The 15,550-nt window shown below is 43.2% G+C and overlaps 1 protein-coding gene across 1 annotated transcript in view; it reads left to right on the top strand.

Annotated features, from left to right (window-relative positions):
* Window positions 1–15,314, top strand: part of ATP11C (ATPase phospholipid transporting 11C (ATP11C blood group)) — a gene marked incomplete at its 5' end in the record, with an annotated part of 34,172 nt that extends 18,858 nt beyond the window's left edge. The window contains 7 exons of the mRNA XM_083371855.1: window positions 314–373; window positions 2,666–2,793; window positions 3,104–3,239; window positions 3,537–3,602; window positions 4,070–4,173; window positions 4,986–5,139; window positions 12,189–15,314. Coding sequence (XP_083227981.1) covers window positions 314–373; window positions 2,666–2,793; window positions 3,104–3,239; window positions 3,537–3,602; window positions 4,070–4,173; window positions 4,986–5,139; window positions 12,189–12,326 — 786 coding nt within the window. The 3' untranslated portion in view covers window positions 12,327–15,314. The remainder of the gene's footprint in view (window positions 1–313; window positions 374–2,665; window positions 2,794–3,103; window positions 3,240–3,536; window positions 3,603–4,069; window positions 4,174–4,985; window positions 5,140–12,188) is intronic.
* Window positions 15,315–15,550: the final 236 nt, after the last annotated feature.

Below are 15,550 nucleotides of genomic sequence, written 5' to 3'. Positions count from 1 at the left end.
TGTTCTGTTCTATTTTCCATTCCACTCCACTCTACTCCACCAAAAGTACATAAAGATATAAGACATAAAAGTCTAATGCAAAAATATGATCTAAAGAATAACAAAAGAGGATTGAAAAATGGTAAGCACTGTCCACCCTCAGGCCAATCTGATGGGAATTGAGAGCCGAACGTAGATAGCAAAAGGCTGGGATAGAATATTTAAAGGGAGCAGTTGTAAATGCAGAAACAACATTTACATCATCTGGCTTTCTTGCTAACATGGTTTTTTTCTCTCTCTCCCCCCTACTCCCCCCTCCCCATATTTCTTTTAGAATCTTTGCTTCATTTTCCCACAGTTTTTATATCAGTTTTTCTGCGGCTTTTCACAGCAGGTAGGTGGCCATGTGTGTCGTTACTGACGTTGTGATCAAAAAGTAGTCCTCAACTTAGGACGGGTTGCTTAGTGACTGTTCAAAGAAACTATCGACTGTACCGCCCCTCCAGTCACATGATTGCCTTTCAGGTGCTCAGCAACCATCTCGGGTTTAGGACTGGTTGCAGCATCTCTTGGTGATGTGATCAAGTTTTATAACTCTAGAAAGACTCTAGAAAGGGTGCAGAGAAGAGCATCAAAGATGATCAGGGGACTGGAGACTAAAACATATAAGGAATGGTTGCTGGAATTGGGTATGTCTAGTTTAATGAAGAGAAGGGCAAGGGGGGACATGATAGCAGCCTTCCAATATCTCAGGGGCTGCCCCAAAGAAGAGGGAGCCAAGCTATTCTCCAAAGCCCCTGAAGGCAGGACAAGAAGCAACAGATGGAAACTAATCAAGGAGAGAAGCAACCTGGAATTAAGGAATAACTTCCTGACAGTGAAAACAATTAACCAGTGGAACTACTTGCCTCCAGAAATTGTGGGTGCTCCAATACTGGAGGCTGTTAAGAAGAGATTGGCAGCCATTTGTCTGAAATGGTATAGGGTTTCCTGCCCGAGCAGGGGGCTGGACTAGATGACCTCCAAGGTCCCTTCCAACTTCATTATTATTATTATTATTATTATTATTATTATTATTATTATTATTATTATTATTATTATTATTATTATTATTATTACACTTTTTTGCAATTTTGAGGCCAAAGATGCCCATTGGATAAGCTGGATTTGGACTCAACAACCACATGGTTCACTTAGTCACCATGTGACTCATTTAACAACTGCCCTAAAATGGTTATATAAAATTGAGCCCAGTCATATGGCCATTCCACAATTGCCACAAGTTAACAACCAAAATTCCGGGATCAGTTGAAGCCATAAGTAATTTGGGGTGACCAAAATTCTTGCACATTTGGGGACTGGAAGCTTGGTGTTATTTTTGTGAAGGAGGGGCCCGTCTGTGGCCCTTCCCAGTTTGGACGACTGGGAGAAGAAGCTTTCTCCAGTTGTATAGATAATGCCTTTCATTTTGTCTTCTTTTTTTTAAAGCTGCTCCTTCAGCCTCCCTCTTTGTCCTTTTCTCAAGAGCAAAATGCAGCTGCGGGCATCCCTCTCCCTACCCTCCCTCCCTTTTTTTTTAAAAAAAAAATCCATTTATATCCCGCCCTTCTCCGAAGACTCAGGGCGGCTTACAAGCTTAGCAGTAGCCTTCATTCTATGTATATGCCTGCTTATTAGGGCTTTCACACACACCCCAAGCGGCATTATTACAAAGTCAGCTTATTGCCCCCAACAATCTGGGTCCTCATTTTACCTACCTCGGAAGGATGGAGGGCTGAGTCAACCTTGAGCCTGGTGGGACTCGAACCTGCACTAATTGCAGGCAGCTGGGATCTTTTGGGGGGAAAAAGACCCCACGGTAACAATAGAATCCCCTTTGCAAGCTCAAACCGCTCCTGCGTTGAACTGACTCTCCTGCAAAGGGCAGGTGTGAACGGGGAAGCTGTTGTGCGGGAGAAGTCCCAGCAATTGCAGGTTTGAACGATTGTTCCCCCCCCCCAATGAGCCGAGGCCGTTTCACAGCTGTCCCCATCGTGGTTGGAGGAGGAGGAGGAGGAGGAGGAGGAAGTGGCCTGCAGCTGCCCTCCAAGGCTTGTGTGTGTGTGTGTGTGTGTGTGTGTGTTTTCCCCCTGCTTTCAGCAAGAAGGAATCGTCCCCCTTCCTCTGCCCGCCTGATTGTCTTCTTTAGGTGAGGTGCACCGGAGCTGCCTCATTAGCAAGGCTTGCCAAAGAGCCATTGTTCTGGAAAATCTCATTTGGGAGGAGATAATGAGCAAACAAATGCTCGGGTTCCACCAGGTCGTATCCCAGCTGGACTCGTGAGCGTGATTTTGCTACTTCGGAGAGAGCGGGTTTTGTACTTTCCAGGTGTTGGGACATTGCAAGTGGGGCGGAACAATGCTGACACGCTGCCTTCGGTTGCCTCTGACTTTGTTCCTCAAAAGGTTTCAAGGCATTTTGCCAAACAATAACAGCACAAGAGTGGTTGTCTCGCCCCGAGGTGTAGTCTTGCTGGTGATCGGGTTGATGAATCGTAGCGTGTCTACGCTAAGAAAAAAAGTCAAGGTTATATTTTTCTCACAGCTCACTCTGGACATTTCAGGAAACCATGAATGATGCTTCTTTATTCCATTCAGGAAGCCAGATGCAATATATAACGCTCAAGTCCTTCTCTTTTTCACTCCAGCCTCTCTATGATGCAGCTTACCTGACCATGTTCAACATCTGCTTCACCTCCCTGCCAATTGTGGCCTACAGTCTCCTGGAACAGCACGTCCCTATTGATGTCTTGATGACGTTCCCAAAGTTGTATTTGTGAGTATGATCTCCTCCTCCTCCTCCTCCCCGTTCCTTCTGTCCTTCCTTCCTTTCTTCCTCCCTACACTTCTTTCCTTCCTCCTCCATTTATGTCTCCTCCTCCTCCTCCTCCTCCTCCTCCTCCTCCTCCTGGTCTCAGAATAGCTCCAAAGTGGAAACTTGGTCTTATTTTGCTGAACCTCGCTTCTCAGATCTTTCTGATCTGCTCCATTTCTCCTTTTGAAGACTTTCTTTTGGGGGGGAAGTAGCTTGCATTTCTGATGTCCTGGCCTGTATTTGAGGTTCAAATTTGTGTTTTTCTTGCTAGGAATGTTTCTGACAACGCTATGCTCCAGTTGAAGCCTTTTGTCTACTGGACCTTCCTGGGCCTTTTTGATGGTTGCGTCTTTTTCTTTGGTGCTTACTTCCTTTTTCAATCTGCCTCTATAGAGGACAATGGAAAGGTGAGGTCTGAAAGACCTAGTTCTTTGTGATAGGGATTGGGGTGCATTTGTGTGTTTGCTTGGTAGGTGTGTGTTTGTATGTGGCAACACAGGCCATAATGTTACCTCTATCTCTTTGATGCTCCTATAAAGGAATAGGCAACGTACTTCCGTACATCCAGTCAATGCTCCCTCTGGCTACGTCTTATTTAAAGTGTATTTATTTTAAACCTGTATTTATCTTAACAGGTACTGTTGTTTTCAAGGCAGAATCCAGCAGTATTTCTTAATTGCAAGTTTTGACGTCATGTTTTTCAGATGGCAGGGCTCTGGACGTTTGGAACGATGGTTTTCACTGTCTTGGTCTTTACAGTCACACTAAAGGTTAGCACTCTATTATTGTTGTTGTTGTTGTTGTTTTTGCTGTTGTTGTTGTTATTAATCATCGCATGGTCAGCCAGATGTTCAGACTGGGTTTGGCATTTTTGACTACCTATCGAGTAGTCAATAGGCTGCTTTTTGCAATTGACTGATGACGAATTTGTCAATTCCAATCGTGTTCAACTGGTGCTCCAGTTGTTTTGGAATTGCATATTATTATTATTATTATTATTATTATTATTATTATTATTATTATTATTATTATTGTCACCTTTGACAGGCTGGGTCTGATATTACAGATCTTGGCGAGATTAAATTCTTGCCCTGATCTCAGTGATGCCTGTCCTCAAGGCCAACTCCTCTTGAATGGGCCAGATTGAAAGTGGTGGTGATGGTTTTAATTAGGCTCAATAAAAATCAGCGCAATGTGAAGGTAGGAATGTTCAATTTCTTGTTTCTTTTTTCCATAGCTGGCATTAGATACTCGGTTCTGGACATGGATGAACCATTTTGTCATCTGGGGGTCCTTGATTTTCTATGTCTTTTTCTCCTTCTTCTGGGGAGGCATCATTTGGTAAGCATGCTAAGACTTCACGGGTCACCAGCACAAGGTGGTCCCTTCGCCAACTCCTCTGAAGAGTCCTAACCTTTAAGCCAGTTTGAAATGGACGGGCCCCCCTACTTTAAGCTATCTCTGGGTCTTGGAAGGAAATGTTGGAGGTGACTGTTTGTCTTTACTCCTCAAAAATGCCCTCCAAACTGAAGTGGCTTCAGAGATGACCATCTCAGAGGGCTAGTATGGGGCATGTGTCGTCCTCATGGGGCGAACGAGACAAGCATCCCAACCAGATGAGCCAATTCTACTTTAATGTAAAATTAGAATGACAGAATCAGCAGAACTTTCCCGCCATCTGAGAAACTAGGAGGAGTCCCTTCTGAGCTTTCTCCTCTGTGCGTTCTACAGCTGCAGGCTACGCTGTCTTCTTAATGTGACCTCATGGGGTGAATCAGACAGGAATCCCAAGCAGATGAGTGAACTCTACTGTAATGTAAAGCAACGTGGACCGAATCTTTCGGTTCTCCTTCTGCCTCTTTTACAGCCTGAGAAGGGTCCCTTCCGAGCTATTCCTTCCACCCGCTCTACAGCTGCAGACTCCACTATCTCTTCTCTGACCGATCCCTTGGCCGGGTTTCTTGGCCCAGTCTCCCAAGGTCTTCCCCACATACTTTTGCAGAAAGGGATGGGTTAACCCAGCATAGGGCGGAAGGGCCTGGAATCTTGATCCCAGTTCCTCGCAGGATGGACTTGTAATTTTAACCACCACAACACTCACTCACTCTCTCCCTCCCTCCCTCTCCCTCCCTCCCTTCTTCCATTTCTCCCAGGCCTTTCTTGAAGCAGCAACGGATGCATCACGTTTTCGCCCAGCTGCTGTCCTTCGCCTCCTCCTGGCTGGCCATCATCTGCCTGATCTTCATTTCCCTCCTCCCGGAGGTCATCGGCCTCGTCTTTAGACACCTGAAAAGGAAAAGCAGCGAGGTAAGACTGGAACAGAAAGCCTGTGAAGTTGAAGAATGGATCCCACTCTTCTAAGCCAGGCCTCAAGTGAAATCACGGACAACAGGTGTTCCCTGCAGTGGTTGTGTTTTGTTTTTAAAAAAAAACATTTTTTTTTTTGCTTTCTCTTGAATGTTCAAACAATTCCCATCTGGTTCAACTCAGCTGCAGCGGACAAGCAAACAGAAGGGTAGCTGGTGTTTAGCAGTCCCCCTCTTTCTGTCTGAAGATAGATTAGCCATCAAACATGTCATCCTGGTAGAATCCATCCGGATCCATCCAGTTTCGCAAAACTACAACCTCCCATTCAAACTTTGCCTTCTGGGGAATTCAGCCGGAACCAAGTCCAGAATAGATATTTCTCTCTGTGCCTTGTTTTCAAGAAAGAAGAATTTAGTCTAGGACAAGTGGTCTCCAACCTTGCCCACTTTACGATTTGTGGACTTCAACTCCCAGACTTCTGGCTGAGGAATTCTGGGAGTTGAAGTCCACAAGTCATAAAATGACCAAGATTGGGGACCTCCGGTCTAGGAGGCCCTCAACCAGTTGAAATCTCAGCACCCTGCTTTTCCTCTCTCCTCTGCAGGAGAGCAGATCCCCAAAACAAGCCGGTTGAATTTTTAAAAGTGGTCTCCTTAGAGGGACTGAGTTTCTTTCTCTTTCTCAACATCCCACGCTTTGCAATGAAGCTTGAGTCTCAATGAAGAGTCCACTGCCAGCGCTGATCAATCTGCCGTTTCGTGCCAGTTTTATTTTTCCCAGATTTGAGGTCCTGGAGACAAGGAACTCAAATGAACTGTGGCTGAAAACACCCATTCTGAAACTTAGGAGCATAGTCACAGCTGGTGCATTTATTCATTTCCTTCTCCAGCCTTATCTGGAGTTTGTTTCAGAAACAGCTGGGAAAGGAGAAATCTGGTTATTCCTGAGCTTGGTTTGAGGCCGCGTAAGTAGGAAGAGCTACTGGGGTTACACCTGAGAAGGGAAAAGCGGAGGCCGTTTAAGGTGTGGTTAGTTGAGGAGAGAGAGAAAATGCAAAGCTTGAGACTGAAGCCTTAACTGGGACTTCACTAAACTAAGATCAACTAAGGCGCTGAGGTTTCAGTCCACACTTGAGCATGAATTTAAGACATTATCTTTATTATTTTGTCTTGTAAGGTGTTGCAGTTGGGACTCTCCAGAGGGATTTTGTCCGTTTGATGTGTTAGCGGGGTCTTTGGGGGGGGAGGGAGTGGGTTTGTTACAGGGAGATGTAAAACAGAGACCTCTGCTTTGTGTTGGCTTGTAAATGTAGTTTTCCAGTAAACTTTACACAAAGAATGTGTTGGAAGAATAGTTTTTGCCAGAGTATACAATTTATTTCTTTTAAAAAGCAAAAAAAAAACATTGATATAGCCACCCAACTTCTAACCAAAGACAAAAGCAGCAAAAACCATAAAACAGGAAGGAGGGGAATGCAAAGTGGAAACACAATGTTTTGCTTTTTCTAAAAAAAACAAAATGGAGGTTACGGAAGGACTATTTGTGGCATTGTTCTGTCTCTCTTCGTGGAGACAATGGTCAGGTCCTCACATTTTCAATCTGCAAAGAACCAAAGGAAGAGAAGGGAGGATGGGGCTGCAACACAAAATGGTTGCAAAATTGCAACTGGGGAGCAATGAGAGATGTTTCCCATCCCTTGTAGAGCCATCTCTGGTGGGCTTGGGGTGAGCTTCTGGTGGGAGGTATGGACGAATGGGAGGGTCCCTTATCATGGGACCTAAGAGCTGGAATGAACCCAGAGGCCATCTAGTCCAACCCCTGCCCTGGTGCAGGACCCTACTGCTTTTTCTCTACACAATGCCTAGTGAACCTTTGAAATCTGCCGAGGGCCATCAGCTTAGATGGTTCGAAGCTGAGTTTCTCTATCTTTCCACCTCTAAGCTGGGTGGACTTCGACATCCAGACCTCCATGTTGGTTGGGGAATTCTGGGAGTCGAAGTCCATGCAGCTTCAAAGTGCTATGGTTGAGAAGCGCTTCTTTAAAGCAGAGTTCCCCAATCTTTCCGGGCCGGACTTGCCTGACCCTTCCGTAGTGGACCTACTGCAGCCTGAAAGTGATGGTGACCACCAGCTTGGAGGCCTTTCAGATTGTCTCTTTGAAAGTGTTTCGCTTCTCATCCAAGAAGCTTCTTTGGTTTCTTTGAAGTCAGAAGTGAAGAAGCGAAACGTTTTCAAAGAAAAAAACAGACAAGAAAGCCCAGTTGCCTTTCGGAAAAGCATCTTTGGGACAACCGTGACCTGGATGATCGGAGAATCTCTCTCCGACCAATTGCACAGCAGGACAGATCTCCAGAACTTTAAATAGAGCCTCTCTGTCCAAGAGCACGCTTCCTCAGACATGAGGTGCCGGTGAAGAAGCTGCCTCAAATGTCTGGCTTCCCATTTGACTGACTGCGCCAAACTCCAGTTTTGCAGAGAGTTAAATTCTGAAGTTTGACTACGGCAAGAGAAGCAACGCGGTGCAGAAAAAGACCTGCTATTCCTCCTTGTTAGAAATCACCATTGTGGTGCCATCGTTACTGACAGCCTTCCTATCAAAAGCTACCTGGCCCCCATCCCCAACCTCGCCGTTTCTTTCTAACACGTCCTTTCTGTTCTCAAGTTTTATTATCAGTACTCTTCCTCCATTAAAAAAAAACATACCGGAATAAAAAAAAACCTAATTTGTAATATATTATTTTTTGTCCTGCTTTTTCCACCTGTCTGATTTTCTCCCTCCCACCCTCCCTCCCTCCTTCTCTCTCTCTCTCTCTCTCTCTCTCTCTCTCCAATTTCCCACTTTCCTTTTGTCTCATTGTGAACCAGGTAACCCGGCGTCTTCCTTGCTCGGGAACATCTACTATCTTCGTCCTCTCTCAAACCTCCAGTAATCACAGTTTCTCTGAATGAATAAGGTGATTTTCTTCTTTTTAATAAGCTGCCATTCGCCGCGTCGCTTCTTTGCTTTCTTTCTGGGCGTCTGACCTTTTGATAATGCGCTTATCTGTCTCCCTTGCGTTCTGCTTTGCTTTGCTTTTTATTTCTTTTTCTTTTTTTTAAAAAAAAGAAGGAACACTTCACATATTTGCTGCAGTTCCAAAGCCCTGCTTAATTGCCATTCCCTTTTTTTTTCTTCATCTCCGCCCTCTTTCCTTCCCTGCCCGTGTCACCGTAGGGTAGTTGAAACATCGTGAAATTGCAATTCCAGCATCTGCAGGAGGAAGCAGCCCTCTGCATTAATGTGCCAAAATTAGGTGTACTGGATGGTTTTGCTCCCGAATCCCTGCTGGGGATCAATTGATAGAGGCCACCAAGATTGCCTTTGCAGCAAGAAGCAGAGATGGTGTCTCAAAAGGATGGAAGTGATGGGACCACTCCAGGCTGAAAGGCTAACATCTTAGCATTCTGGAAGCATTTTGACTGTGGCTTGTTCTCCAAGCTTGTTTTAATATAATTCCTGAATGTTTTGTTCCCAAACTTATGTGTGTCTTATGTGCCACTGTGGTCAGTTGTGAGCTAAAGAGAACAGGAGAAGAAAATCTTGCTGATGATGTTACCTAGTTTGGTAACGAAACATTCAGGAATTATATTAAAACAAGCTTGGAGAACAAACCACAGCCAAAATCTAAAAGCCAAGCTACAAAGTTTTTCTATTATTTCAAAATTCTGGAAGCATTTTTTTAAAAATGGGGAGGAGTCTTTGCTAGTTAAAAGGTGGTCTAGCAAGGCAAGGAAGCAGCTTTTCACCTGGATGGAGTAGTTTGCCAAGACTGGATTCCTCACATTCAGTGGGCTACGAGCTCTTTCTCCTTCAGCATACTGGAGACATCTGCCTTACTACTTTCGAACGTGTGGAATTGGGAGAAGTTACATCAAGAATTCTTCTGATAAGGAAAATGAGGTTTTGCGTGCATTCAGAGGTGTTTCTGAATGCAATGACTGTTGATAGACCAGGAGCCTGTAAAGCAAAGGTAGGTTTGCAGGACCCCAAAGGTATTGTCCCAAAGCTGTGGATGGAAGATAGCTGGTGATTTTAGTAGTGATGGGCTACAGATGGTTGGCAGGATCGAAACAGAAGGTTGCAAGTTCCAGAATAAACTTCTTGACTTAACGTGAATCAGTTGTGTGTCCTGTTCTGTAGAAATGCGCCAACTCTAAATGAAAAGAGATTTATACAAATCAGGGAAATGCTTAAAAGCATGAATGAAAAGATGACCACTATAAGCCTAGGTAATAATTTACAGACCAAGACAAACTCAGATAGACTTTAGGAACCAACCATACAGATGGAAATGTTCTGCACGACAGCCAAGTCCATTGTGGAGAAGATTCTCTTCTGTTGATTGAATATGGGCTGTCTCTTCTTTAGGTCAAACTCTAGCCAGATCCAATCCAGATCCTTCATAATCTAGCCAAGCTCAGTGGCCATTGCCATGTTTTGCTATGATTTGAACTAGTCAGTTCCTGTTAACCTGCTGGCCAACTGTTGGGCTCCATCCAAAAGAAAGGAAGATGGACTAGTTTCTAATTCTTTCAGTAAAAGGAACTCAGTATATCGAAACTCTTGGTCCCCTGGTCAACCTCAGCACCTTTAAGGTGGGTGGAATTCAACTCCCAGAATTCTCCAGTTTGGAGAATTCTGGGAGTTGAAGTCCACCCATCTTAAAGTTGCTAAGATTGAGAAATACTGTCCTGGCCTTTGTTGAACCAGGAAGTTCTTGTTAATGGGAAGTTCTTCCCATCCAAACAAAAAGCAAAGTGGCAACCAAATTTGTCTCCGGTTCCAAACGAAAGGTCTCTTAGACATCATTGTGGGTTTCTCTTAACCTTAACCTTTCATTTTTACTTCCTTTTAGTTTCATATTAAGGAACCAAATTAGTTTCTCCAAGCCAAACCTCACTGCTTAAAACAAATGCCCGCTCATATCCTTCATTTTATTTTTGCCTCGCCATTTGCAGAGAAGACCTCGCAGAAAAATTGCAAGGGATTCAGCATCAGCCAGATCATCGGCCAGGCCTCTGTTTCTAAGAACATTCTCAGAAACATCTAATATGTCATAGCAGGTATTTCCCTTCTCCCAAACGCTCCTGGAAGGCATGAAAATAACCAAGTAATTCCTGGAATCAGTTGAATATATATCTAGATATGATTCTTTAATCTCAGCTGTCATGATACTATCTTAGCCCAGCAGAACACAAGCACATCACCTGCCGTAATTTTATAATAAAAATTAAAATTGGAAGGCCTCGTTTTCATGCGAGCTTCTATGGCACATTTGAGAGCATCAAAATATGTGTTAAGTTTTTGCAACCCCTGGGTTGCACATAAAAAGGGTTTATTGTCTTAGGAAGGATGGGCGTGTTCTGCTAATGGCTCAGATGTTCAAGGGACGTGATTGTCCGCTTTCTGCTGTAGGTTTCCTGCTTTTATAATATTTACCTTCTGCACCAGACTGTCAACCCTCCCTCTCCTCTAGTCTTGTAGGTGCCAGTTGTCCAATCTCACATGATATTTCCAAAGTTTTGCCATCTCTAATCAAAATTAAAGTAATCAAGGTAATCAAGATGCAACACAGATGATTAGGAGACTGAAGGCTATAACATATGAAAAACGGTTGCAGGAATTGGGTATGCCTGGTTTAATGAAAAGAAGGGCGAGGGGCGACATGATAGTGGTTTTCCAATATTTAAGGGGCTGCCCCAAAGAAGAGGGAGTCAAGCTATTCTCCAAAGCACCTGAAGGCAGGAGAAGAAGCAACGGATGGAAGCTAATCAAGGAGGGAAGCTACCTAGAACTAAGGAAAAATTTCCTGAGAGAACAAACAGTGGAACAACTTGCCTCCAGAAATTCTAGGTGCTCCAACACTGGACGTTTTTTAAGAAGAGATGGGACAACCATTTGTCTGAAATGGTCTAGGGTCTCCTGCTTGAACATGAGATTGGACTAGATCCCTTGCAACTCTTCTGTTATTCTGTCTGTTATTCTGAAGGAAGGGGTTCAAACTGACATCTATGGGGGCTCAACCTGGTGTTTGGAAATATAGCTTTGCTTTCTTGGCCCTAACATGCCTGAAGCTGCTTTCTGCAACATTGGGATGATCATGTACTTGACATCTGTGCTCTTGAGGACAGATGTGAAAGACTTGACAGAGAATGAATAGGAATCTTCCTTCCTTCCTTCCTTCCTTCCTTCCTTCCTTCCTTCCTTCCTTCCTTCCTTCCTTCCTATCTATCTTTTCTTTCTTTTTTTCCATGCAGGTAACTTTAGCTGCTTCTGTTTAAAACTCTTGTTGTAGATCTTGGCATTAGACACGTAAAAAGTTTTGCTACTTGAGAAATTTCTACATCTTTGTTCTGTTTTTCTGTTTTTCCAGTTCATTCATCATCCTTTAGTATGACGGTCTCTTTTTTTGTCATCTTCCTTTATCACCTTCTCTTTCTTTGAATCCCTCCTGGAACCCAAAAGACTATGCTGCATTTTCTGGCAAACTTGATTATTTAGTTCACTAATGCACCCACCTTTAGCACAAATAATGCAATTCCTAGAAATAGGAATGCTTTCATACTAAGCCTAGTTTTTCTCTGATTTCTGATTTTATATAACCCTCTGTGAAAAATTTCACTATCTACCTGTAGAGAAATATACTGCTTCTATTTTTATAGTATAACTTAGTAAAGTTCATAGCTGATTAGTTCATCAAACTGCCTTACCAGCAGTTAAAAATCTCAGTGCTCGTTCGATACTAACCCAAAGATTAATTGCATACTTCTTTCACTGAAAATACGTTTTTGGCATTCTGGAAATTACAATTTTCTTTTCCTCCTGAAGTATTATAAATCTAGTATGTGTTGGCATGCAGTCCAAATGCCTGATCATTTTGTCGTCTTTGCAAACAGCGGTAACAGCAGCAGTAGCAGCAATGTGGCTAAACGGCTCTCTTTCCCTCTCTCTTGTGTTTTTGTGTGTGGTGTGTGTGTGTGTGTCTGCCTGTCTGTCTGATTTTAAACAGCCCGACCCTTTGGAGTTGCCGATGCTGGTTTCATACAAGCAGCTAGAGAACAGCCATTCCGCAGAAGTGAAACCCAGAGAGACCCTCACTCACCTGGCTGAACGCCACCTCAGGATTCTTCAAATGCAACAATTATAATTCTGCTGTTTGAAAAAAAAGGGACATTGCTTTGTTTCGCCTTTTTAAAAATGGGTGCAAAATCCAGAAGACTTGTGTTTGATCTCTCCCACTATCCTCTTAATGCCAGCCCTGAGGACCCCAACTGGCCGTTTTGATTGTGAAAATCAAGAGAGGTTTGGGACCTTTGAAACAAAGGACACAGTTTCTGTTTTGCAGTGGGTTGTCAGCGAGGAAAAAAAATGACTATTTTCTAGCTTTGGGCTTTCCTTCTGATCCAGTAAAAGAGCACAGATTTTAATTCTCACTTTGCAAGCGTAAAGTTGGACTGTATCTCTTCACATTGTCTAGCCTGCTTCCTTGCACTCATGGTGTTTCCAATCTTCTACCAACAAATTAGGTCATGAAATATATCTTTTTCCCCCGTTCCTCTTCCTAACCAAACTCAGTGGTTTTATTAAGGAAATGTGGATGGACATGTTCGCTGCTAATTCACTTTTTCTGCAAGCACCCACAAGGATGTAATAAAAGCCACTTTAAAAAAAAAAACACAATGGGAAAACTCCGAAAGCTAATCAGATGCACCAAAATCTCACCTCTGCAATCCTTTTGTTCCCTCTGGCTTGAGGCTTTCACACAATCCAAATCAAGGTCTGTTTATTTTCAGAAGAGCATGCTGGTTAAAGTGCCTGGGCTTCAACCCTCTTCCCCCCCCCCCCCCCCGGACTATCCTGGTCTTGTGGAACACTGGAAGAACTTTGGATGTTAGAACATCATGAGTGCAAGACTTGGCCAATGGCAGATTGGGCTTGTCAAATTTTGCCGTGCAAATTCTGTTCCCTTCCAAAACTTGTGGGAGGTCTGATAGGAGGTAAGGTCTACATCTTTGTTGGGCTGTACTGGTTGGCTACTGCCAACCCAAAACTTTTTTTGTCTTGTGTACAAAAGGGAAGAACGAATACTTAAGCAATACATTCTGGATGTGTTAGCACATTGGTTTACAAAACATCTGGGATCCTCACATCAATGTTCTGTCACCATTTAGTGTGGAAACAGAGGTCAAGTTGCTAGAGGCACCCCACATTTCTAGGACTTTGCTCAGAAGAAGGAAAGAAGCAGGTGACTATCTGGTCACCCACTTGAGACAATATGGATGATCAAAGGAGTTGCGTTAGACCCAAACAGCCCTGATTTCGTTTGGACCTTCCTGGATTCATCTACCATTGGCCAAGGATCCATCCACCTTAATCTTCGGGTTAGAGTGTTCACCTGTTCCCTACAGCCCAATTTGGGCTATTTAATCATGACCATCTGGTCCACTTTTTCTCCAAGGCATGCCACATCTTAACAACCGATCTACACATCCTTTGAAGGTGTCCTGTAAAATCTTTTGACGCACCGAAGAAAAAGCAAACACAAGGCCTATTTGCATGAATAGAGCAGCAAAGCATGCAAATTGGCAAGAGTCCTTTGCAGCATGAAAAAAAAACAACCCTCCTTCTGACACCAATGGTGGCATCGTGAAATTTCCCACAAAGTGTTTTCGTGGCAACACGAGCCATGATGGAGGAAGATCTAAGTTGGATTTCAAAAGAGAGTCGAAGTTTGGATGTGTAGACCCAGTCCTTCCCCAGCAAAGCAAGGCTGAAGATACTCAAAGAGTGTGTTGGCAATAGGACAGGGATGGAGAAAAAGGTTTGTGTAGCCCTGAAGAAGAAGGGATGTGATAAATTACTACGAGTGCCCTTAAGGCACGTAATTATTGCTGAGATGGAGACAAAATGAACTGTTTTTCTGTTGCCACCTCCCTTTAGAAACAAAACACCACCCACCACCCCATCATCCAAGAGCAATTTCATTTTCAGTGTGCTGACAAATAAGCTGCATTTTTTTCATCCTTGCAAAAGGCTATCAAGCTAAGAACACCCTTTTGTCCTTCCCCTCCCACCAAAGGAACAATGGAGACCTGAACCCAAGTCCAAATAGAACTTTAAAAAAAGGCAAAGTAAAAAGCCCATGGGATGTCAACTAACCACATTTTTTTTTCCAACTTAAAAAAAAATCTTGCTTGGTCTTGATCTTTACATTGATTTCCTGAGGCTTGTAACCAAAACCCACCCCTGTATCCATGTTAATTGGGGAACAGGGAAGGGTATATTTCTTTTTTAAAAAACAAAAAAATACTAGGGACTTTGAGAATTAGCTTATCGTTCAAACAAAGCCAGGAGAATGCTCATTCGGTTTCCAATTTGGTTGTCTTCCTATCCAAAAAAAGAGCTAGGTTAAAAATAGGGGGGGTGGGACATTTTTCCCCAGTTTTGCTGCATGACAAAAATGCAATTATATAGTTTTAAAACCACAAGCTCTGGATGAAAACCTGCCCATCTCTTTGGGGGATGCTTGACATTTTTGCGTTATTTTGATCCACCTAGAATTTTGCCGTTTGCCACCAGAGAAACATCACAGCAAAAATGATCATTATTCCCCTTTATTTAAAAAAGAAAAAAGGATAGGTTTTAATCAAAGCTTGCGATTCGTTCTAGATAACAAATCATGGTAAACAGAAAATGCTCGTTCTGACTTGGCACAATCGGGGACAATTCTGTCCCCTCCAATTTGGGTTGCACTCACTTTTCCGCCCAAGTTAAATGATGAAAACTGCTTTGGGTACCTGCTCTCTGCCAGTTTGTTAGTGAGCTAAAGTAAAAGTAACTATAAATTCAACCATGTATCGATGCCTCAGCAGGCTCAGACTGGTTGTCAGTTTGATAGTACTCAGCTGACCAAACCAGCAAAATGGATCTTTGCAAATTAGAAAGCAGAAGGCAAAAATATATAAATATATATAAGAAAGAGGATGTGTAAACATGGGGAACAGTCAGAGCCGGGGTGTAAACATTCTATAAAGATTTTAAGGTGCATTTTTCAGCTTGCAAAAACAAAAAAAAAACCACGACAACCCAGGACTATGTTAATCACTTCAATTGTGATTTTATATATTCATGTTGCTTTATACAATAATCGTGGAATGTTAAATTTTATGAATGCAACTGGCTCTTTTTTCATTAAAATTTTTTTGACTTTTCTTTTGAAATGATCAATAAACTTTGGTATGTTCTGATGATGGGTTTAACTACATCTGTCACCCAAGATGACCTTGGTTCGGGGGGGGGCATTGGGGTATTGCGGGTAAACCCCTTGTATACAAGCCGCTGCGGTCCTGTTTTTACGATAAGTGTGAAGTC

Source organism: Vipera ursinii (genome assembly GCF_947247035.1).
Source record: "Vipera ursinii genome assembly, chromosome: 12".
In the NCBI taxonomy this organism is placed as follows: domain Eukaryota; kingdom Metazoa; phylum Chordata; class Lepidosauria; order Squamata; family Viperidae; genus Vipera; species Vipera ursinii.
Note: the sequence above shows the minus strand (reverse complement) of the source record. Positions and strands in the feature narration are given on the sequence as shown.